At 47.7% G+C, this 21632-nt stretch overlaps 2 protein-coding genes across 2 annotated transcripts; both read left to right on the forward strand.

Annotated features, from left to right (window-relative positions):
- Nucleotides 1-52: 52 nt before the first annotated feature.
- Nucleotides 53-8888, forward strand: LOC113127241 (Indian hedgehog signaling molecule). Its single transcript, XM_026301644.2, has 3 exons — nucleotides 53-2184; nucleotides 4283-4544; nucleotides 6911-8888. The coding sequence occupies exons 1-3, from the start codon at nucleotides 1885-1887 to the stop codon at nucleotides 7594-7596; spliced, it is 1248 nt and encodes a 415-aa protein (XP_026157429.1). The 5' UTR covers nucleotides 53-1884; the 3' UTR covers nucleotides 7597-8888.
- A 780-nt stretch (nucleotides 8889-9668) lies between these two features.
- bin1b (bridging integrator 1b) lies at nucleotides 9669-21508 on the forward strand. The gene is made up of 14 exons (XM_026301848.2): nucleotides 9669-10046; nucleotides 13253-13333; nucleotides 13553-13607; nucleotides 13776-13870; nucleotides 14485-14580; nucleotides 14953-15060; nucleotides 15937-16022; nucleotides 16245-16320; nucleotides 16406-16461; nucleotides 16547-16591; nucleotides 17409-17451; nucleotides 19858-19911; nucleotides 20017-20118; nucleotides 20355-21508. The coding sequence occupies exons 1-14, from the start codon at nucleotides 9966-9968 to the stop codon at nucleotides 20454-20456; spliced, it is 1080 nt and encodes a 359-aa protein (XP_026157633.1). The 5' UTR covers nucleotides 9669-9965; the 3' UTR covers nucleotides 20457-21508.
- The last annotated feature ends 124 nt before the right edge of the window (nucleotides 21509-21632 follow it).

Raw genomic sequence — 21632 nt, forward strand, 5'->3', positions numbered from 1 at the left:
AGCTCAGTGAGATGTTGACTCAAGGTGTTGCAGCATCTCGGGAATGCTATTGAAGGGTTGGTTGAAAAGTCACTGTTTGCCCGCACGGCGTTTCACTCTGTTGGTAACTGCTAATCTGCTGCTTCAGGTTTCTGGGGAAGCAGATGCTGTTCAGGCTGTGGCCTTTCAAAACTCATGTACAATAGGAAAGAGAAGCAGCAGCAGGACCATCGGTTCAAACCACGTTTCATTTAACAGTTTCTAACGTTTTCAAAGACCAAACAACAGATTGATCAAGTAACTCGTTCGACCCTAAAACGCTGATCCGTTTATACGGAAATGTCAGAGACGTTTCAGGAAACTAGTGGGAAAATAGTCACCGGGACCGAACCCCCATAGTCCGGCTATGTGGTCAGAGGGTTTTTCTCTTTGGACCAACAGGTAGTGGTTGTTTCAGGCTCCAGCTGGGCCTTAGCACCAGCAGAGCGCTCAGCAGTGTCGCATGTCGGTGAAATCGGACCTTGGCTCTCACAGAACTGACCGCAGCGAGCCGCTCCGTTATCCACAGCTGATCTCCCTGCACAATGGCACGGCCCGACCCACCTCAGTCAGCATTTCAGGCTTAGTTTTGTCCTCTGTGCTGTATTTTTAGTGACCTGTGGTCAGATGTTCAGTGTGACGTCACATCCATGGAAGGATCACTGAACAGGCCAACTGGACACAGGCCCGGGGGCCCAACGGGTCAGGGGCCCCTAAGACCAGAGAACTTTGAAGGGACTGTTGACCTTTCTGTCGGACAGTCGAGCAGATGATGTCAAAAGTCACAAAGGGAGAAACAATAGATGAACAGCTACAGAGACAGTAAATGAGCTTTTTCCGGTGTCCAGTATCACCTGAGGAGCAGGTTCAGTGCCTTCACATTAGCTTTGGGTCCCAGGGACGTGAAGGACCCAGAACATGTTCAGCACCTGTAGGCTGAGATTGGAGACATTTTCATTTAGAGTAAATGATGCAAATCTGGTGTCTTCCCAGCTTCATTGTCCCTGCACACTCTGCCTGCACACAGCCCAGTTCACTGATTGTGGAAGGGCATTCTGGGAAATTTAGGAAAAGGTGAGCGGCTCAGGTTGAGTGACAGCTCGAGGCCTGATAGTGCAGGAGACGGTCAGTGTGTTTCTGTAGTCTAAATGTGAGAGAGCAGGTCTCAAGGTGCGCTCCTGCTCGTGCCTCTTGACTTGAGGACAAAGGTCCAAAGGACGGAGAGCAGGGAGCGCCCGGGTTTGTTCTGTGTGACAATAAGCGGATGAAGGATCCGCGGGGCCTGTGCCACCCCGATGGGAGGAGAGGACGGAGCAGAGGGCAGGTCCAGCAGGGCGCGGTCTTCTTCTCTCGCGGCACCTCATCTGCGCTGTAGTAGGATCTCTTCCATTTCTGCCAGCAGCCCTGCGCCACAGGGACGCATTGAGCTCAAACCCGAGAAGCAGAAACCGCTGCGGGGACACCCTTTGACCGCCGTGCCCAGCAGCCTCAGCCTACGCACCGCGCGCCTCCGTGTCTATCTGCAGCCCGTTTCTCACAGCTCCGACACAGACAGCTCTTTGAACCTGCCTGCCAAGATAAACTGCCCTCGCCTATTTATGCCCCTGCCTCCGTGTGCGCTCGGGACAAGAGAGTGTGCAGCGCACAGGTCAGGTTCGCGTCTTTCCAGCTCGTCTCCAGCGGCGCACTGGCCACTTTGACGCGCCGGCAATGGTGACTTTTGGGGACTCGGGGAGGGGTCCTGCTCCGTTAGCTCCGCTCTAAAGTAATAACGGGGAACCCACGTGGGGGCGGCGCGCACCAAAACACATCCAGTGGTAACATTTTGGCCACCCGCCGGGGGGGACACACCGGCCACGGGGAGGAATGCTGCTCCCGACGCTGGTGACGTGCCTCGCCGGGTGCGCCTTTCTCCTGTCCCCGGTCAGCGAGGGCTGCGGGCCGGGTCGAGGCTACGGCAAGAGGCGGCCACCCAGGAAACTGGTGCCGCTCGCCTACAAGCAATTCAGCCCCAATGTGGCCGAGAAGACGTTAGGGGCCAGCGGGAGATACGAAGGGAAAATTACCCGGAACTCTGAGCGCTTCAAGGAGCTCACCCCGAACTACAACCCCGACATCATCTTCAAGGATGAGGAGAACACAGGTGCAGACCGCATGATGACACAGGTAACCCTCCCGGCTCCCGTAGCGACTGTCAGCCTGGGCTTCCAGCACCAGAACCTGTTAGGAGCTATTTCACTCTGGCTTGTGCACTTTGCTCGGTCTGTGAACGCGTGCTACCTTTGTCCAGGTTTCTTGTTGACTCGAGGCTCGTCCCTGAAAAAGCTTTTAATTCGTATATTTAGAATAAAAATGTGCAGCTCTAATGTTTAAATTTCCTTTCTCGCCAAATGTCATCAGTCCCGTTTAAAAAAAAACACGGTCCGGGCTTTTCTGAAATGAAGGTGGGGTCGTGTTGCTGACAGAATGTCTCTGTGCGCAGTCAAACCGAAAGGCCTGCAGCTGTTGACACAGTGGAGGTTGTGTCGGAATTGTGGAGGTGACCGGTCTGAATCCGCAGCTCATGCGTAAAACATGACAACCTCGTCTAAGAGTCAATGGAACAGCGACGCTCTTAATTAAAACACTGTGTCCTCTGTTTCACATCGTGTCATTTGGTGGAAAAACAGCCAAACGTCATATTTGGTTAGAGCCCGGGTCAAGCGTGGACTCGTGTTTACCGTTTTTAGCCCGAGTGGCCAGAGTTAACAGTCGCCTTTTGGACTGTCGGAGAGTTTACGGCACCGGGTGGAATTTATTTGACTCCCAATTTCCCCCGAATAAAGTATTTATATCTGGCTCCTGTGGCCGCGGGCTTCCTCTCCCAGCGGCGGCGTTTATGTCCACAGACCCACGTGGGCAATGAAAACGCGCGTTCCCGTCTGGAGTTGTCAGGTCGCTGTGCGCGCTGCCCTCTGGAGAGCGTGTCTGCGGTGAATGTGCGTGAGTCTCCTCAGTGTGTTTGGTGCGGATCGGCCTGAAGCCCGCAGTCAGAAAGTTCTGCTTCTGTCGGAAACGCGCACAAACTGCAGCGCGCTCCCCCCGAGCGGCTGTGCGTCAGCGACGTTGACCTGCGCACAATTTATGGGCTCAGGCGCAGGACACAGCTCCCGTGTGTTGCTTCTAGTTTGTTTTCGCAGCGCATGTGCAAAAATAGCCGAAGCCTTAATTACTCGGATTTTTTCGCCTCTTTAGTTTTTATTCGCGTTTTCCTGGGCGCTCCGAGCTGCATACAGGCGCGACTGTTCAGGGGCGCGCACTGCAAAAAGTGTCGCGCTGTAGGTTTTAGCTTCTGTTCAGAGCAGATGCAAAGACGTGCACGGTTCGTGCAGTTATTGCCACGGATGTGATGAATTTACAGACAAGATGCGTAACGTTTTTCATAAAAGGCGGATCGCATCCAACAAACCTATAATTTAGGAAAGTCTCGTCTTCCGCCCTTCGCAGCCCCCCATCCCAAGAAACCAGCCATTCAGACCCGGCTCACTTCTTGCAGCGCGGAGGTGCAAAGGCGCGTGTTGTCGGGCTGCGCGTCCAATGTTTGTGCAGCCCGCGGTTTGGTGCTAAAACGCTCCCCCGCCGATCTGTATACCTTGAAAGGAAAACCCACTAGTCTATCGTCTGATTTATGGAGTCCAAGTCGTTGCTCTGACCGCAGAGAGAAAACACAAGCCGTTCAAATCCACAGCGAACACGGTGAAAAGGCATCTGTGGCCGCGGGCTATTCTTATCGCAGCCAACACGGAAAAAGACATTTATAGCGTTTAATCCGTTTGCAGCTTTATGGGCTGAGGTTCAGGACTGAGACGCGCTTTCAGAGGCTGCAAACGCTGCTGCCGCGGTTTCATGAGACTGCGCTTTGGTTCTGGCCCGGCGAGTCAGTGAAAACCCGCATGTGCAGCTTTGATCCGAATTAGAGCAGATTTGGCCTGAAGGTTGAGATGAACAATTCAAGAGTCTTAATGAAGAGTTTACAAAAACCGTCCCAGGTGTGTTAAAGCTGCACTTCAGTGTTTGTGTTAGTCAACAAGTTCCTGTGTGTCTGAACTCAAACACAAAGTGTGGGACTTTGACTGAGCGGCTCCATCGACTGGGTCAGGGTCAGCCCAGAGCTGCAGAAGTGACGAACCTTGTGTTCTGTCTTGTAGATGTTTGTCACTCGATTGCAAATTAAATTTCTTCTTCTTCACGTAGCTGTGAATATTTGTCGTCTCGTCTGCTGCAGCGCTGCAAAGACAGGCTGAACTCTCTAGCCATATCGGTGATGAACCTGTGGCCCGGGGTCCGACTGCGGGTCACCGAGGGCTGGGACGAGGACGGCCACCACTCGGAGGAGTCGCTGCACTATGAGGGCCGGGCGGTGGACATCACAACCTCGGACAGGGACAGGACCAAATACGCCATGCTGGCGCGACTGGCGGTGGAGGCCGGGTTCGACTGGGTCTACTACGAGTCCAAAGCCCACATCCACTGCAGCGTCAAGTCTGGTGAGTGGGGCGAACTGGGCACTGCTGACAAACGCAGCTTTACAAATAACAAGCAGCACATGCAGACACACCTTGAAGCTTTCATTACATTCAGACAGATTCACAGTCACTTGTAAAAGGAAAACAGTGTCCTCCTCCTTTCCTGGGCCCCTTTTAAAGACCCAACTCCTAAAGATGGACGAATCCTTTTTGAAAGATATGGTTCTGGGTAGATCCCAGCACGTATCAGTGAAGCTACATAGTGTTCACGGATCTGCAAACGGTTCAGTGTGTATGAGCAAACTTCACTCTGTTGTTTTCAGGCAGCTCAAAGCTCCTGGCTCAAGGTGAGGGGAAGATTGTGGTCATGGCTAAATACTGAAAAAGTCTGTTTGCCTTTTCATTACGTAACCAGAACTGTGTCCTGTCCCAAACAGTACTCAGATCCTGAACCCGATTAAAAATACTCCCCTACATGTATATGCCCAGAGAAAAGTACTGTGAGTAGTGAGGTGACTGTGAGTGCTCGAAACCACAAAATGGTTAAAATAAATAACTCGGAGCTTTTGGCAGGAACTGCTTCTGCTGCACTTCCTGTCTAACATGCCCTGCTTCTCGAGCTTCTCCTCGCTTGCACCTGCAGCCTCGCTGCTTCTTCACCTCTCCCAGGTGTTTCCGGAGGCCTTGTTGGCTGCTTTCAGCTGCTTCTTGCTTTCCTCGCTGTTTATGGTGATGTCAGTACTTGACACCTGCAAAAAAAAAAAAAAAAAAAAAAAAAAAGTCCGGTCCTGTTGGTCACGTGCTGTTGCCCCTCGGGGTCCAGATGTGCCAAACACCTGGCCGAGAGCAGATGTGCTTTGGCTAATGCGACGCGTCCTGCTTCACCTCAGCTGCTGTTCTGCTGATGCTGCGAACCCGGTTAGAGCAGGACGCCTTCACGCCGACGTCCCACATACCCAGCATGCCCCACTGTGCAGCTAGCTCCAGATGTGTCGTCCAGGCAGATGTGCTGAGAGTCACACACTCAGAAATGAAACTTCCACGTCTGTACATCCTAACGCTGACACATTTTACACCTGGTGGTAACTGAGATTTTCCTTCTGTCTCCTCTTCCCGCTTTCTTTCCCTTCCTGTTCCTCTCCTCCTCTCTCCTTCCCTCCCAGATCGGGTTGCGAGGGCCCAGTCCTTGACTTGATCAGAAGGGCAACCAATCAAGTTGGTATTTTTTCCATGTTTTTAATTTCTCCCTTTTCTCCTGTTTTTCCTCAAAATCCCCCAAAACAAGACAAAGAAAAGAAAGTGAAGCTGTAGCTGACGCCAACAAATCCCAAAGTCCTGTTTAGAGTTGGACCGGTCAACGAGAGGGGGCAACCACTGGGGGGCAGCACAGAACCAGGACTGGACTGAGAACTGGGTGAGACTGAGGGGAGACAAGGAATCAAAGGGATTCATAATCAATAATCGCCTCAGACTTCTGCTGCTACTTCGACCAGATGAGACGTGTGCTCGGTGCAGGAAGAGGTTTAGGAAGGGGAAACTCAGTTTTGTACTTGCGGCAGAGAAAAGTCTCTGACTGGAACTATCAGGTGGACTCAGGAACCCCTTAGTGCAAACTGATTAAGGAAGACGAGCAGACGGAGAAATACTCGACCAGCAAAGGCCAGAATCTGTCAGATACTAAATCAGAAACTGGATTTATCAGACTGAGTAAATCAAAGTATCAGATTCGGTGCTTGTGTTTCAGAGCCAGAAAAACATCAGTAACTGTTGAAAGTGGACTCCTGACCAAGGACCAGCACATAATGAGAAATAATTCCTTCTTTAATGAAATGCAGGAATGTCCCAAGACGTGGACTCTGACGATTTTCACATTTGACAATTCCTCACCTGTTTATTGATAATTGAATTAAACATGGACCCGTTATTGTTTTTTATGGACTCGGTGTGCCTGGGTGTCAGGGGATTAACCTGCTGCTGTTTTTCCCGCTCTGCTCCTTCCTCCTTCACCTGGCTTATCTAATCACCTGGCCTTGGCTTTCCTGCCTTCCCCAAATATTTGTGCCCAGAGAGACACGACACCGTCTCCGAGCGTCACTTCCACCGTGCCTGACAGCCTGAAAATGTTTTCACACAACAGGAGCTTTTATCTGGCACAAAGAAGAAGTCAATATTTAGCTTCAGGGAGTTGGACCGATTTCAGTCCAGGTGCCAAAGGAAGGAGGGTTTCATGTGATTTGACCTAATTTAAAGGGTGATTACCCCTAAAATACACTTTTCTATCCCCCCCCTCAATGAAAAACATCTGCTGTACAAAATAAATTTTCACTTTCCTTAACTCTGCAGATCAGCTGATCAGTTTTTAACCGTCCTGTCCGTTTCTCTCTCAGACCACTCGGTGGCGGCCAAGTCCGGCGGCTGTTTCCCTGCTGAGGCTCTGGTCACATTGGAGGGCGGCGGTCACAAGTCTATTGGCGACCTACGCCCCGGAGAGGCCGTCCTGGTGTCGGTGGGCAGCGACGGCAGCGGGGAGCTGCTCTACAGCGAAGTCTTGACCTTCCTGGACCGCAACCCCGTGACCCGGAAACTCTTCTATAGCCTGCAGACGGAGTCCGGTGCTCAGCTTGCTCTCACTGCCGCTCACCTGCTGTTTGTGTCCGAGAGGAACTGCTCTGAGGGGGCAGTGCCAGCCCGAGGCGCCCTCAGGACTGTGTACGCCAGTGCTGCCCGACCGGGACAGTGTGTGCTGGTGTCGGAGGGAAAACCGGGGAAGGGGCGTCTGTCTCGGATCACTCGGATCAGCATGAGGGAGAGCAGGGGAGCGTTTGCGCCGCTCACCTGGCATGGGACGGTGGTAGTGAACGGAGTGGTGGCGTCCTGCTACGCGGTGGTGGACCAGCACTCCCTGGCCCACTGGGCCTTCTACCCACTGAGGTTGATTCACAGCTGGACCGGCTCCGCTGGACGCCACGGGGACGGGATCCACTGGTACCCTCGGCTCCTGCAGTGGCTTGGGAGGATGGTGCTGGACTCAGGACGCCTCCACCCTCTGGGCTCGGCTCAGGACGACAGGTGAACAGGGAAAACCTGAACCCTCAGACTGGGAGTGGGGCGGAGCCCAGATCCAAACTGACAGAATGGGAGACATAGCTGAGGCATGATGGGATATTTCCTGCTGGAAAAAGTGCGAGAGACGGACACAGATGAATTTTCTCAACAGGCAACAAATCAGCTTCAGCACGACCTCAGGAAGTGCACGAATTTTTCATGGCAGGTGTAATAAAAACTGCCATTTGCCCGGTAACATAAAACCATTAAAACACCAAATAGTGATGAACAGATTTTAAGGACTTTCCCGAACATCAAAAACCAGTTCAAAGTGTGAGTTCAGGTTTGTGCATGGCGTCTGAAATATGTCCAGGCTCAAATTGGGGAGTTTTTTTATTGTGTGTTCAGGTGTTTGGTTCTGGGTATGGAGCTCAGATTTGTTTTTAATGGGTTTTATCACGATCGAAGGGCCTTTTAAGAGTAAAAAGCAAACTAACAAGAGTCGCCATTGATAAGTTAAAGCACTTTTAAGGAACATAAAGGACTTTCCTGTTATTTGGTGAATTAAAAGATGGCTCACCTGCTGAAAAAGTCCTTAAAACATTTTGGCTTTAAAGGCTAAAAACACCTGAACATTTACCAAGCAGAATGAAAACCAACCGTGAATTTTCATCTTAGAAATGAAGGCTCGTTTAATGTTGTACTGTTAAAGTCTGGCATTCAGGTCATTTTGTGAAATTTAAGGTGTTTACCCCCTAAAAATCTGATTAAATATGCAGATAATTAATTAAAAACATTATGTTGCATTTGATTGACCTGCTTACAAATATCTCAACTGCATCACTGTCAATGGGTTTTAGTTTGGAGGCTTAATAAAATTCACCAAATAGCAGGACGAGCACTTTGATATTATTTGGTCATTTTAAAGGGTCTTCACCACCTCAACTGTGCAGATAGTCTGATGTATTATATTTCATCCTATTTAACTTTCATCAATACTAAACCAATTAATTAACCCTGAAGTGTCATCTTAATTAAGAAATAAAAGCACTTACAAATTTAAGCAAAAGTTTTTATGTTGTAGTTAATTTTAAGGCTTTTCCCCCTCAGCCTAAAATCTGTGCAGAAACCCATTAACACACTTTAATCTATTAATCCATTAATTACTGTAGTATATTGTAAAGTGCTGGTGTAAAAATGTCTGTAAATACTGAACAATAATCAAGTTGCAAAACATCTTTTAGCTGAAATTTAAGGCCAAGTTTCTGGTTAATTGATGTAAAACTTCAGCCTTAACTTTAATAAAATGGAGGATTAGTGGAGACACTGAGGTTTTTTTAACTTTAAGAAGTGTATTTAAGTGTTGTTTGTTTACAGAAATCCAGATATGTTTATGAGCTCACTGTGGGTGAAGAAGATTTATTTTTTAAATTAAATTATAGAGAAACGAGCTGTGTGTGTCTTCCTCCTTCAGTCTGACATGTGACAGTACGGTGGCCCCCAGGGACAAACCAAAGCAAAAGGCAGCAACGGCACAAATGACTAACAGATTATTTCTGTGGTACAAACCCGCCTCACAGCTCCTCACCCCCTCACGTCCCAGAGCAAATCCACATCTGCAGCGTTTTAATTTTTGTGCGTTTGGATTCACAGCTAGTCGGAAGGCTTGTGACAAAACGCTTTATGGCAGTGTTTTTGACGTACAGTTGCAAAAGCAACGAAAGATTTACTGGATTCTGAAGGTGTCAGGTGACCACACTCTCCCGGTAATTAAATAAATGTTTAATCAAGCTTGTGACACACTGTTCATTTCTTCATGCTTGTGCTCTGATATTCGCGTGTGATTGGTCCTTAGGGGCCACTGTATGGACGCACCTTTACTGACCCCTGCTGGTTTGTGGCCCCTGAGGTGTGCGGGTCCCCTACATGTGCAGCGGGTCAGTGGGTCTGCAGGCGGATCCGGACGCATTTAGCCCCCACACCTGATGGAAACCGGCCTGTGGGCTTAAATAAGGCCGCGCGTAAAGGGAGCAACGCACCAGTTGCATGAATGCAACAGTTGTCGGCTAATTATAACAACGTGCTGCGCCTTTAAGAGCAGGACTGTGGCTGAAACCCAATATCTCTGCGTATCGAGCCCAAGTCACCATCAATTAGCAGAAGAACCGAGAACAGGCGGCATCTGAGTCTGTCCCCCTGCTCGCTGCAAAAATCCTTCACCTGCGTTTTGTTGTTTTCTGCGTTGGATTCAATTACGCATTGCGCCTTTAAGGAGCTTCCACCGGGATTAGAGTTACGCGCATCGAGCCCGCTCGCCCTCCGGAGGGGTTTCACGCACCGTCGGCACCTTGGGGACGCTGTCCTGTCTTCTTCTCGCAGGTCCTGACACGAGCTGACATGGCCGAGATCGGGAAAGGGGTGAGCGCCGGGAAACTGGCCATCAACGTCCAGAAGACCCTGAGCCGAGCGCAGGAGAAGGTAGAAACACAACTTTTCCCTTTAGAGCCCGCGGATTACCGTGCACGGCTCCGGTGTTTTCATGGCTCTCCTGCACGGGCTCACCCAGGCCTGAACTGGTGGCATTTAAAGCTGATTTCGCAGCTTCAGGTTCCTGTGCAGAAAAGCCATGAAGTCCGCGTGGATTTCATTGACAGGCTGTCAATGAAATCAGTTTCCTTCATGCTAGAAACAGCTGACACACATTAAAACCTTCACATTGGCACTTGAATTAAACAGCTAAATTCAAATCACACAAACATTACAAGTAGAAAAATTTCTTCAGGTCAAACAAATGTCCAGTTTGAAGTCACATGTCGAGGTTTTCTAAATGGTGTTGACTTTGTTCTGCTCAGTAATGAAGCAGAGGTGTCACCCTCACATTCTCTCAAAACATAGCTCTGTTAAAAGGCAGGTGTTACTGGGTGTGTCTTCAGGTTATTACTGTCTGTCCTAATCTCCTGCTGAGCCTTGACCCTCTAATCTGTGCTGAGCTACAGCCTCATGTCCTGACTCTCAGCAGCAACTTCACACAGGTCAACGTGGAGAAAGTTCCCTGAAGAACAGGTGAAATGACCAGATGTGCCTGAGTTTTAACTGTGAACAACCAGCTTCAAAAAATAATCCCTGAACAAATGACGTGCAGCAAAGAGCATAAAAACTGTCCCAGGTATTCATTTTAAAATCAGGCTGATTATTCTGCACGTGTCTGTCAATTTGGGGGGTCATTGTGACGCAGGCAGCAGGAGGGTGTGTGCCGGTTCTTCTTCTTTACACTGAATTTGACAGTTTTGAAGCAAAACAACAAATTTAAATTGTTTGATCTTGCAAACAAAACTTTTCTGCCTTTCACTGAAGCTGCTCAGGGGAGATAATCAGCCTCATGACTGTGGGGACAGGTGAACATGTGGTTCTGCTCTAAAATTGTAGAGTCTGGCTGGTGGTGGAGTCCTGCACCAAAAAATCATCAGGAATTCAGCGCAGAAAGCAACAAAACCAGGGAAAGGCAGCATCTCGTAGCCAGTGTGGTGAAGTTTCAGGCGATAGCGAGGAGCAGGGTGGGAGTGCTGGTAGCAGAGGAAGGTCAGGGTATCATCTTCCCTCAGGAGGTCTGAGTGTCGGCTTCAGCTGTCTGTCTGCTGGCACGCTTCCCCCAGGGCCTCATCCAGCCCCACGCTCCCTTTTTACAGGCCGGTCAGGAGCACGGCGATCAAACCAGAGGAAATTTAATCCTGCAGATTGATGGCAGCAGCTTCACGTATAACACACCTAATGTTTTCTGTTTTCATCGTTTTACGACTTTTTCCAGTAAAATTAGGAGGTGGAAGGAAGTCACTTCACAGCGTTATTGCTCACAGACAAACTGCAGCTTTAGTGTTTGCATGTGTCACAGGGGGAAGTGAACTGTGCCCAGAACACCTTTGGACGCGTAGACAGAAAACACGTTGATGCTGAGCCACTGTGAAATAACACAAACTGTCAGTTCTGTGCAGTGACGTGAGTCCCCCCCCCCCCCCCCATCGTCATGTTTGCCTTAGTGATGTGATGTCAGCTGCAAAGCATGTAGGGAAAATTTCCCTCTGAGGAATGAAGCAGCTGGAGACCCCCCGTGACTCCGCCCAGGTCCCCATAAGACCCGCCTCCTTTGATTGTTTGGTTGGTCACTACAACTACAAAGATCGGTTTGTTGTGCGCTGACGTCACTATAGCGACCAGGTCATTTTCTCTTTGCAGATTTTGTTGTAAACCTGCAGTTTGTGCGTCGGCTCCGACAGAGAAGCTCAAACGTGTTGAGTCGGATATTTTTAGTCGTAATGCGAATCCAGAATTATCAAACCTCGAAGTTCCCCGGCTTGGCCTGAACACCTGTCCCTCCCAGGCATCCCAGCATGCCTCAGTGCTCTGTGTGCGGGGAGGGGGTATCTATCTATAGCCCCCTGAGCCTCCTCTTCATCACTGCTAATGCCTGAGTGAGTGCTCCGGGGTATTTTGGGGGTTGAAACTGACACCGACAGCTACAAGCTTCTGTGAACACACAGCAGCAAACTCGTTTGTTTCGTGACACCCGACTTTACGACATCAACGTTTCCCATGAACACATCACGTGATCTTTCCAGACATTATTGGTATCACCTGAATGCACCGTGAGGCATTTGAGAAACAGGTGCAGACACAACATGATGTCGTAAAATGAACACGTCCATTTCTCAAAATGTTCCTGAAGCTTGAAGCTGAACACATTACTGAACGGATCGATCGGGGCCCAGGGCCCCTGGACTTCACCTGCAAGAGACATTTTTACCACTGTGCCCGGGGGTCACGGTGTCGTAATCGGTCGAAACCATAAATACTGATACACAACGTCACACATTTTTATACCAGATTTAGCTTTTAACAGCAGGTGATGCTGAATGTGTAGAGACAGTGACGTTTGTGTGGAGGGACCCAGACCTGATGTTGAGAACCCCTGGACTAAACAGTAAAATGCTGCTGTTTCCACTGCATCAAAACTACGACTCAGTCTAGTTTTACTGCAGAATGAGTACTTGTACTGTGTCGTAGCTGGAGTACCCGTAGCTGGAGTACTTGTACTGTGTCGTAGCTGGAGTACTTGTACTGTGTCGTAGCTGGAGTACTTGTGGCTGCAGGAGGTCAGCTGATGTTTTCTCTGTGAGCTGTGTGTGTGTCTGTGTGTGTGCGCTGCAGCAGTGGGGAAGTCCCTGTTGTGTTGATGTGGTTCGTGTGTCGGTCGCAGGATTAGGTGCAGCAGGTGCAGCAGGTGCGGGTCCATCCAGGTCGGCTCAGATTAGCCGCCGCTGACCTTGTCTAATGACAACAAGCGACTTCTTCTCTTGCTCTAAATGAGGCTGCACAGGGAACAGGTACCGACATCAAAATAATATTCAGTTTGGAGTAAAATGAGACAAAATGTTAAAATACAACAAAACTAATGGTCAAAAAATTAAATATTAAAGAAAAAATTAAAAAAAACATGCCAAGAAAAAAAGGAGAAAAAAAAAAAGAAACTTCTGGTCATGTGGTCAGGGTTAGAGATCAGGTGACCTGCCTGCACACACCTGTATGTGATGGAGGGGAGATGTGGAGGAAATGTTCTGCAAAGAAGGTTCTGATCCGTGGGTCTGGGATGGCGATCTGTGAACGTCTGACGCTGTATCTCTCCTCTGCAGGTCCTGCAGAAACTCGGCAAAGCGGACGAGACCCGAGACGCTGCGTTTGAGGAGATGGTGACCAACTTCAACAAGCAGATGGTCAGCAGCCATTTTCAATCAGGAAGTTCTATGGGCTAGTTCGCTAAACTGTCCATTTTAAAAGTTTTTGGGAGAACTGGTGAACTGATGGGAAATTTCCAGTTTAGATGACTTGTGGGGAAAGTGGAATGAGGCTCAGGTTAAAGTTGCTGTTTTCATGGTCTGTTCTGTCCCGGCTCGATCCGACTGACTCCTCCTCCTGCTGGGTTGCTCTTGCAGGCAGACGGCACCAAACTGCAGAAGGACCTGAAGGCATACCTGGCAGCAGTGAAAGGTGAGTGTGTCGGAGGTTGTGTCCAGCACCGAGGCCCCTGTATGTTCTAAACCGTAATGGATCTAAACCGTACACCTTAACGCTTTCTGGTCCGCCTGGTGGTTCCAGGTGTAACTGCAGGGAACCACGTGAACGTTTGGGCTGATTATGTTGTTGCATGTGTTGCAGCGATGCACGACGCGTCAAGGCGGCTGCACGACTGTCTGGCCGACATGTACGAGCCCGACTGGTTCGGCAAAGAGGAGATGGACACCCTGGCAGAGGTGAGACCAGGTGACGGTTCTGCCACCTCAGGTCCAGTCCAGTCAGCCTGTCTTGTTGAAAGCATGTTGTGGATTTGGTGTTGGAAGCGAGGACAGAAAAAAAACATCAAGACATTTGAATTTAGACACATTTTCAGTTTTATGACAAAATGTTCTGATAAGTCTAGAACTGGAAATGATCTTTGATACGAGCTGGAGAAGCATTTTGGGCTCGTGTCCCTCACTCTCCACTGTTCTTTCCCTCTGCTTTAACACTCTTTCTTCTTCTGGCCTGCATGCCTCTCCTTCCACCCTGAAGGAGATGATAGAGAAGGAGATGGACAATATCTTGGAGGTAAAATGCAACAGAGGTCCGGTGATTCCCACAGGTTCTGTAAACACAGATTTGGTCGTGGGAACAGGCAGATGCAGTTTGTAAAGCCACCAGTTCCTGTGGGAAACACTTTATAGGACGTAGACTTTAGTTCCTACTACTTTTACTTTGGCTACTTAGAGTAGATTTTCAGTACTTACTGCAGGAAGATTTGGAATGCAGGACTTTTATTCTGTGGTACTTCAGCCCTGCAGCCTGACAGTAGGAATAATCAAATATTGTTGTATAAAATGTGTTTCAGGACACAGACACTCTGTGGTTGGACTACCACCAGAACATCACAGACAAATCTCTGCTCTCCATGGACACGTACCTGTCCCGGTTTCCTGAAGTCAAGGTGCGTACGTGAAGGGACCAGTTCTGCCCCATGAACCGAGTTAAAATGTCTTTTCTGAGCTGTCGTGTGACGTGCACAGCCTACAGGAAAACCTCACCCTGCGTGTTTTGAGAAAAGCTGCAGTTTCTGTTGATAAAATCTGCCAGTCGCTGAACGTGATGGAGAGATTTTGGAGCAGACCTCTCGTCTGTGCTGCTCTTCGGTCCTTTCAAACCCGTGAAACACGTTGTTGCTCGAACTCATACTTAAAGGAAACAGTGTGTTAGTGGAGACTATTTTCAGCAGCGGATGAATCCACATTTGGACAATGTATGTGGGGCTGAGTCAGTGATCATTGTTTTGGTGAATAATCGAAGCTGAACTCTCCCACAGGCTCGTATCGCAAAACGCAACAGGAAGATGGTGGACTTCGACAGCGCCAGGCATCACTTCGCCTCCTTGCAGAAAGGCAAGAAGAAGGACGAGGTCAAGATCGCCAAGGTAACTGCAGGTGTGTGTGTGTGTGTGTGTGTGTGAGAGAGAGAGTGTGTGTGTGTGTGTGTGTGTGTGTGTGCGTGTGCGTGCGTGTGTGCGCTCCACTGATATTTTTAGTTTTGCCTTGGTTTTATTTAAGGTGGTATTTGTTTTTGTTCTTGCATGGACAACTCATCCCACCTTAGTCCAAACTGGTGTAACTGTGGATGGGCCTATATGGGCCCAACAGACCCCCAGGGGCTAAAGCTTTAAGGGCCCCCATGTCTGGGGCCCAGTGCTTTTCAATCTATCTATGACAGTAGCACAGACACGTGTTTGCTAATTGGCGCCCGTCACATTAACAGCTGGAAGTTTGTTCTCGCTGTGAAGTTAACGTGTTGAATTGTTCTTGTCTTTTCCCTGCGCCCGTCTCGCCTGCATGCTGTGTGCGCTTAGCCAGCGGCCCTGTTGGAGATGGCGGCTCCCAGCTGGGCTCAGGGTTTGATATCAGCCCACCAGGTGGCTCAGACTAACCTCTCCTACAACCAGGTGACGCTCCGGTTCTGGTTCTCTCCCTGCTCCCAGTCCACGGGCTCTGTGCACGTTATCAGGGCCGTGTCCATGTCCGGAGCTGGGTTCTGGAAAAAGATGTTTTGTACCAGTTTATTTATGAATTCGTCCATGTGCTTGTGTCAGACAGACCGATGGCCCAACTTTCATGGTGTAAAACCTGCTGTGACTTAATTCTGCTGCTGATCACGTGCAGAGAGCTTCAGTCTAATGTGAACCCCAGTGAAAACAGTTGTTTCTCTTCCGTTTCGTCCACATATTTGACAGAAACAGCCTCACAGTTTGTCTGTGTGATCATGGGAACCTGTGTTTGACGGTTTGCCTTCCCCACAGGCGGAGGAGGATCTGGGCCGAGCTCAGAAGATTTTTGAGGAGCTGAATGTGGAGTTACAGGACGAGCTCCCAGGACTGTGGGACAGGTGAGACCATCTCACACCTTTCAGTCACCTGTTAACAGACACTGCTGCACGTCACTGGGCCTCAGGTGAGGAGTTGCATTTCGGGATTGTGGTAACAATAAGCACCTCTCAGTACCAGGAGGTGCAGGAGGCGCCTCCTCATGGCGTGACAGTGGTACTGCAGTGGGACGCCGTGACAACACTCAAATTAACACTTTTCCTTGTCTGTTTGTCTGTGTGCAGCCGTGTTGGCATCTATGTTAACTCATTCCAGAGCCTGGCGAGTCATCAGGAGAAGTTCCACAGAGAAATGAGCAAGGTGGGTGGCCTGCACCTTATTGATCACGCTCTCAGAGACGATTGGTGATCAGGCAGTGATGTTGATCTGCTCTTTGTGTGCTCAGCTCAGCCAAAACCTGAATGACATCATGACCAAACTGGAGGAGCAGCGGCAGCTCAAGTGAGTGAAACGGCCACAGTGTGTATGAGTTCAGAGTTTCATAATGTGCAGAACATAATGTGCCTCACACTGCCCCCTACTGCAGAAAAGATGGTACTGCAGCAGCCAAGACAGGAGATGGTGCAAAGAGGTAAAAGCGACTGGCATGGCTGATAGAAAAACGTTGGGTTGTGTGTTCAACGTTTCTCTTCCACACAGAACATTTGCCGTCTTTGACTAACAAAAATAGTAATTAATAATATGTTATATTATTATTAATCTTTCAAAGTAAGTGTCTGTTTCAGGAGCTGCATTTAATACCAGCTACAGTCAGAACACAAATAATCGTTCATGTGGTTACGACATGTGAAGCTTTTTAATTCAGAATAAAAGTCATGATGGTGTGAGGATAAACTCATACTTTTGGGCAACTGCTCTTAATATTTTGGCAAAATGTTTTACAAGACCTAACCTTTAAATGACTGACGTCCAATAAAATCAGTTCAGGGACATTTGAGAAGTTAATTTTTCATTCTTTCATTCCTGGACAAATATTTTCTCATACTCGCAGTTTGTCTTAAAAAAGTTCAATTTCATTTTGAGCCAAAAACTGCAGATATGTAGTTTTTAAATACCAAAGCACAACTAGAAGTGGACTTGGAGTCTTTTGGCTTTTGTGTAGATGCAAATTGAAACATGTCTCATGTTTAATGTTTAGGTTTGTTTCTCAGTGTTTGTGCTGGGCTGACACTTCCTGTTTGTTCCTTCCTTTTGTTTGTCACCAACACTCAGTGCAGATGTTGTCATCCGCATGTTTGCAGCTGTTTGTCGCCCTCGTGTGGAGGCAGCTCAGAACTTCATGTGTGCAGAGTGCTTCTATTTTTGTTGTCTTTATTTCTGCTCTCGTTCATATGTTCTTTTTCCATCTTCCGTCTGTTTTCCTTTCTTCTACTTTCCCACTCCCTCAGCGACGAAGTCAACCACAGCGACTCGGCCAGCTCAGCACCAAAGGTAAATCCCCACAGGTACCTGCCCATGTCCACGTTCGTGACTACACAGATTGGTTTCACTTCTGTGTGTCTTACACAGGAGTGAAGCTGAGAAACAACAGCTTCACTGCAAAGCACCAAGATACAGATACAGAAGAAGAACATGAAGCTGATGATAAAGTCAAGGCCCCAGATTAACATGTTGTCAGATCATGTGACAGCGTCTAAAAAACGAACACTAACAGTTACACCCAGTGACCCATTGTTGTGTACTAACCCGTCTCCCTCACTGCTTTGCATGCATGCATGTGTGTGGTTGTGATTGAACCGGTCCTGGTGGTGCAGAGGCCCGGTCCTCCTCCCGGTCGGCCTCCGCATAGGCCGACGCCGTCCCCGGACCAGAGGGAGCAGCCGGTCGGCCTGTTGGAGGACAAGGCATCGACGCCTGACGCCAACACAGACTGTTTGAGCACGGCACAGCAGGTTAGATCACCTACCACCTCGACGGGTCATCATTTAAGATGAGTGTGTGCAGGCCAGGACAGGACTGTGGCTCTAAATTAGCCCCACATTTATATGGACTGTTTTCCTTTTTTAATTTGGCCTTTGTGCCTCCAGAAAAGCTCCACTCTACAGGAAACAAACTGAAAGGCATTTAATTAAGAAAAATGTAAAAAATGAAATTTAATTTAAAAAAGAATCAAACTAAAGGACAGTGAGATGAAGCAGATGGGTCACAACTGAAAAATATGAATAAATATTTTAAAATATAATAAATAATTGATGGCAGCAAACTATTCTGTCTGCAGCCAAAAAATGAATGTTTGAGCTGTCAGATCTTTGTCCGACTGTTCCAGCGGCTCAGAGCTTGAAAACAGAACGTTTTGGTCCCGTCAGATCATGTCCCCTAATCTGGTTTTTATTTGTTCTCAGATTTTTAGTTCAGTGCTGAAGCCAAAGTCCAGATTCCTAGAAAATTAATTCATTGTTCATTTTTTTTTCACACCAAAGTGTAGAAACCTCCCCTGACCCTCGTGTGTGTGTGTACGTGTGTGTGTGTACGTGTACTAACCATGAAATTAACCTGTTGTTTACCTCTTCCTTTGCATGTGCAGCCTCACTTTGCATGCAGGTGTTTGTGTTGCCTGATTTATTGATGACTGGCTGATAAAGTTATAACAAGCTAAAATATTTCAGATATTTTGTTTCTTGCTGTGACCCAGTTGATTTTGTGTAAATTCCTGTTCCTTGTTTGGCATAAGGATTAAAGTGCAGCCTCAGACCAGGGTGTGATGGTTTTTGTGGTTTTGTTGTAGTTTATTTCTGCCTAGGTTGTGGCAGAAGAAAGGATCATACTTTCAGAGCAGAAATGTTTTTGTGGACTCCGCTGTTCGTGTGTTCTGCCTTCAGCCAAACTTTAATGTTAATTAGTTTTATTTATCACAACAAAAAATAAAAGTCTGCTTTTTCATGATGTTCTCACATTCCCCCTAGTTTTGACTAGTAGTGTTATGTAAGTTCTAAGTTTCAGATCAGCCACCACACGTACAGTCTGATGTGGGTACAGACAGAAAATATCTTCCACACTTTCACTTCACTGGTTGTTTTTCTCCCTGTGCTACATGGAAGGTGCCACCATGGGACTCATGGGTAAGCTTTCAGGTTTTTGGAGACGACATGGGCCCTTCTCTCGTTACTGGTCCCCATGACCGTGTAGAACAAAGAACAAACCACAAATGCTCTTCTTTCTATATTTCCCCTGTTTATGGGCCTTGAAGTAAAATCTTATTCCTCTGGCTTTTTCATACCCCGTACAATCCTGGATCGGGACCTTTGTGTTCCACTATGAACCCTTTCCCAACCAAATGCTCCTGTGGCATATGCTTTACACTGCACCCCCCCATCACGCATCCGCCATCCCTCCCTCATGCTCCACACCCCCTGACCTTGTAGCACCAGCAGACCACTACAGAGCAGGAACCCTATCACGGCGATGACAAGTGCCCAGGAGAAGCCCAAGGTGTCCCCACTCAGGCCAGCTGGGAGGACACGGAGTCCACTCAGGGTCAGGAGAGCTGGGAAGGTGATGGAAGCTACGCAGCTCGGTCAAACGCCAAGTCCATATGGGATGAGGATAGAAACCAAGCGGAATGCCGTGGCTGGGGCAGTGATGAAGAGGCCCAGGTAGAGATGGATGGATGGGGGGGTTCTCAAGGGTGACAGGTTAAAGGCTGGAAGTCCAGTATCCCCCACAAGCACAAAAAACACTTGTTTTCTGATCTTTAATTTCTCTTTTTTCACATTCAACTGTTTTTTTTTTTTTTATCTTAAAGCTTTTAGATTTTCCTTGTTGCACATCTTTCCAACCACATTAAGTTCTTAGACTCCTCTCGTAAACACCTGGACCTGTGCTTCTATTTTGGTACAGAGTGCGGTGACCAATGGCTCAGATGGCGAACTCCCTCCAGGGTTCCTCTACAAGGTGAGACTTGTCATATATTATGTTCAGTGCAGTTTTAATCAGTCAGGCACTTTCTGATGAGATGCTGCACTTGGGGCTTTTATTGTGAGTGTATATTTGCTCCAGGTAATGACCGTACATGATTACACTGCCACCGACGGTGACGAGCTGGAACTGAAGATCGGAGATGTTGTGCTGGTTTTGGCCTTTGACAACCCAGAAGAACAAGTCAGTGACGGTTTTGTTCTTCTGCTGTTAATTCATTTCCTCCTTTGTATGCGTTTTCCCCTAGGTAATGTTTTCTAGGTTTGGCAGATCAAAAACTGATAATAAAAGACTGAATTCAGTCACTTTTGTTCACTTTCAGTCCTCAGACTTCATCAGATGAGTGTTTTTTTTTGTTTTGTTTTGTTTTTGTTTTATCCTCAGGATCTTTTGAACAAAGCTGATCTATCTTTTTGCAGGATGATGGCTGGCTCCTGGGCCTGAAGGAGTCTCACTGGTTGCAGAAGAAAGATGTTTCAGCCAAAGGTGTTTTCCCTGAGAACTTTACCCAGAAGGTTTGAGGTTAATATCACATATAGATTCTGACCCCTTCGCTGCCCCAACTCCTTAGAGATCCTGTCTGGGATGTCTGTACGATAGTCAAGGATTTGTGCAGTTAAAACAGTGCCAGTACAAGCACATCTACACGAAACAAATTCAACAATTGATAATTAAAAGTTTCCCCGGCTTGAAAATCAAATCGTACACCAAAAATCAACCTGTTTTTGTTTTGATTTCTTCTTTCTGAAATATTTATATCTTGCTTAATACAACTGAAACACAATTTGTGTTAAGTCATGGATGTACTGTATGAATGTCAAAATATTTTATGTTGTGTATCATCAGTGATTTCTGAAGAATAATACTTTGAAAACTTTCCCCATTTCCTTGCATGAAGCATTTGATTGTATTGCCATTTATGTTGTAACACCACAAACGCTGTGAAACCAGGTGGGATCGCTCTGTCCAATATGGCTGAACAATGGGTGTGTCCTAGACTAGAATCTTTGAGGACACCACAGATATAAGCAGTATGTCTGCAGGGTTTTGCCTTGCATTTTCAAAACCTATTACAGTTTCATGGGCTTGTAGGAGAATCAAGGGGAACAGTAGCTTCTCATTTATTTCATTGGCTGTTTTGAGGACATGGCTTGATGTGTGGCTTTCATTTTCTAATACACGTGATTTTATTTTGATTGGTGATTTATCTTTTCATTGGTGGAAGAAATGCAAAACCTTATCATCCAGCTCAGCTGCTGATTTTTGTTCATCTTCTTTAGTTACCACTATTTAGAATCTACCACTAATACTTTTGAGACAGGAGATGTTTTCTTGAACACTTTTAAAACTCTGATCCAAGGAGCTACACAAGACTGAGGCTCAAACATAGAAATGGCTTAGATGACAAGCCTCTTATCCAAAGTAGTTCAAAGCAAACAGCCTGCTGAGCCTAAAGTCAAACCCATGGAAAAGATGTCTTTACATTGTGTGGAATCGGTAAGAAACCAGTCCGAACAGTAACTGAGGCGCCATTTGTTGGATCAAATCAGTCATTAAAGATGAATGAAACATGTGCCCTGTGGGTGACTGATGTTTTTGTTTTATTCTCATCGTGTTGGGTTAAACTTGCTTTTTCATGTTTCCTGTAAGGCTTTGTTTAAGGAACTCCTGTTATAGAGGAGTCAAATAATAGTTTG

This window comes from Mastacembelus armatus, chromosome 2 (genome assembly GCF_900324485.2).
Source record: "Mastacembelus armatus chromosome 2, fMasArm1.2, whole genome shotgun sequence".
Taxonomy (NCBI): domain Eukaryota; kingdom Metazoa; phylum Chordata; class Actinopteri; order Synbranchiformes; family Mastacembelidae; genus Mastacembelus; species Mastacembelus armatus.

Excerpts from the sequence above, each read along its gene's own strand:
- LOC113127241 (XM_026301644.2), top strand. The coding sequence starts at position 1,885 with ATGCTGCTCCCGACGCTGGTGACGTGCCTCGCCGGGTGCGCCTTTCTC. Across the intron at positions 2,185-4,282 it reads CAGACCGCATGATGACACAG|CGCTGCAAAGACAGGCTGAA; the intron begins GTAACCCTCCCG and ends CGTCTGCTGCAG. Across the intron at positions 4,545-6,910 it reads CCACTGCAGCGTCAAGTCTG|ACCACTCGGTGGCGGCCAAG; the intron begins GTGAGTGGGGCG and ends TTTCTCTCTCAG.
- bin1b (XM_026301848.2), top strand. The coding sequence starts at position 9,966 with ATGGCCGAGATCGGGAAAGGGGTGAGCGCCGGGAAACTGGCCATCAAC. Across the intron at positions 15,061-15,936 it reads ACGAGGTCAAGATCGCCAAG|GCGGAGGAGGATCTGGGCCG; the intron begins GTAACTGCAGGT and ends CCTTCCCCACAG. Across the intron at positions 17,452-19,857 it reads CGGCCAGCTCAGCACCAAAG|AGTGCGGTGACCAATGGCTC; the intron begins GTAAATCCCCAC and ends ATTTTGGTACAG.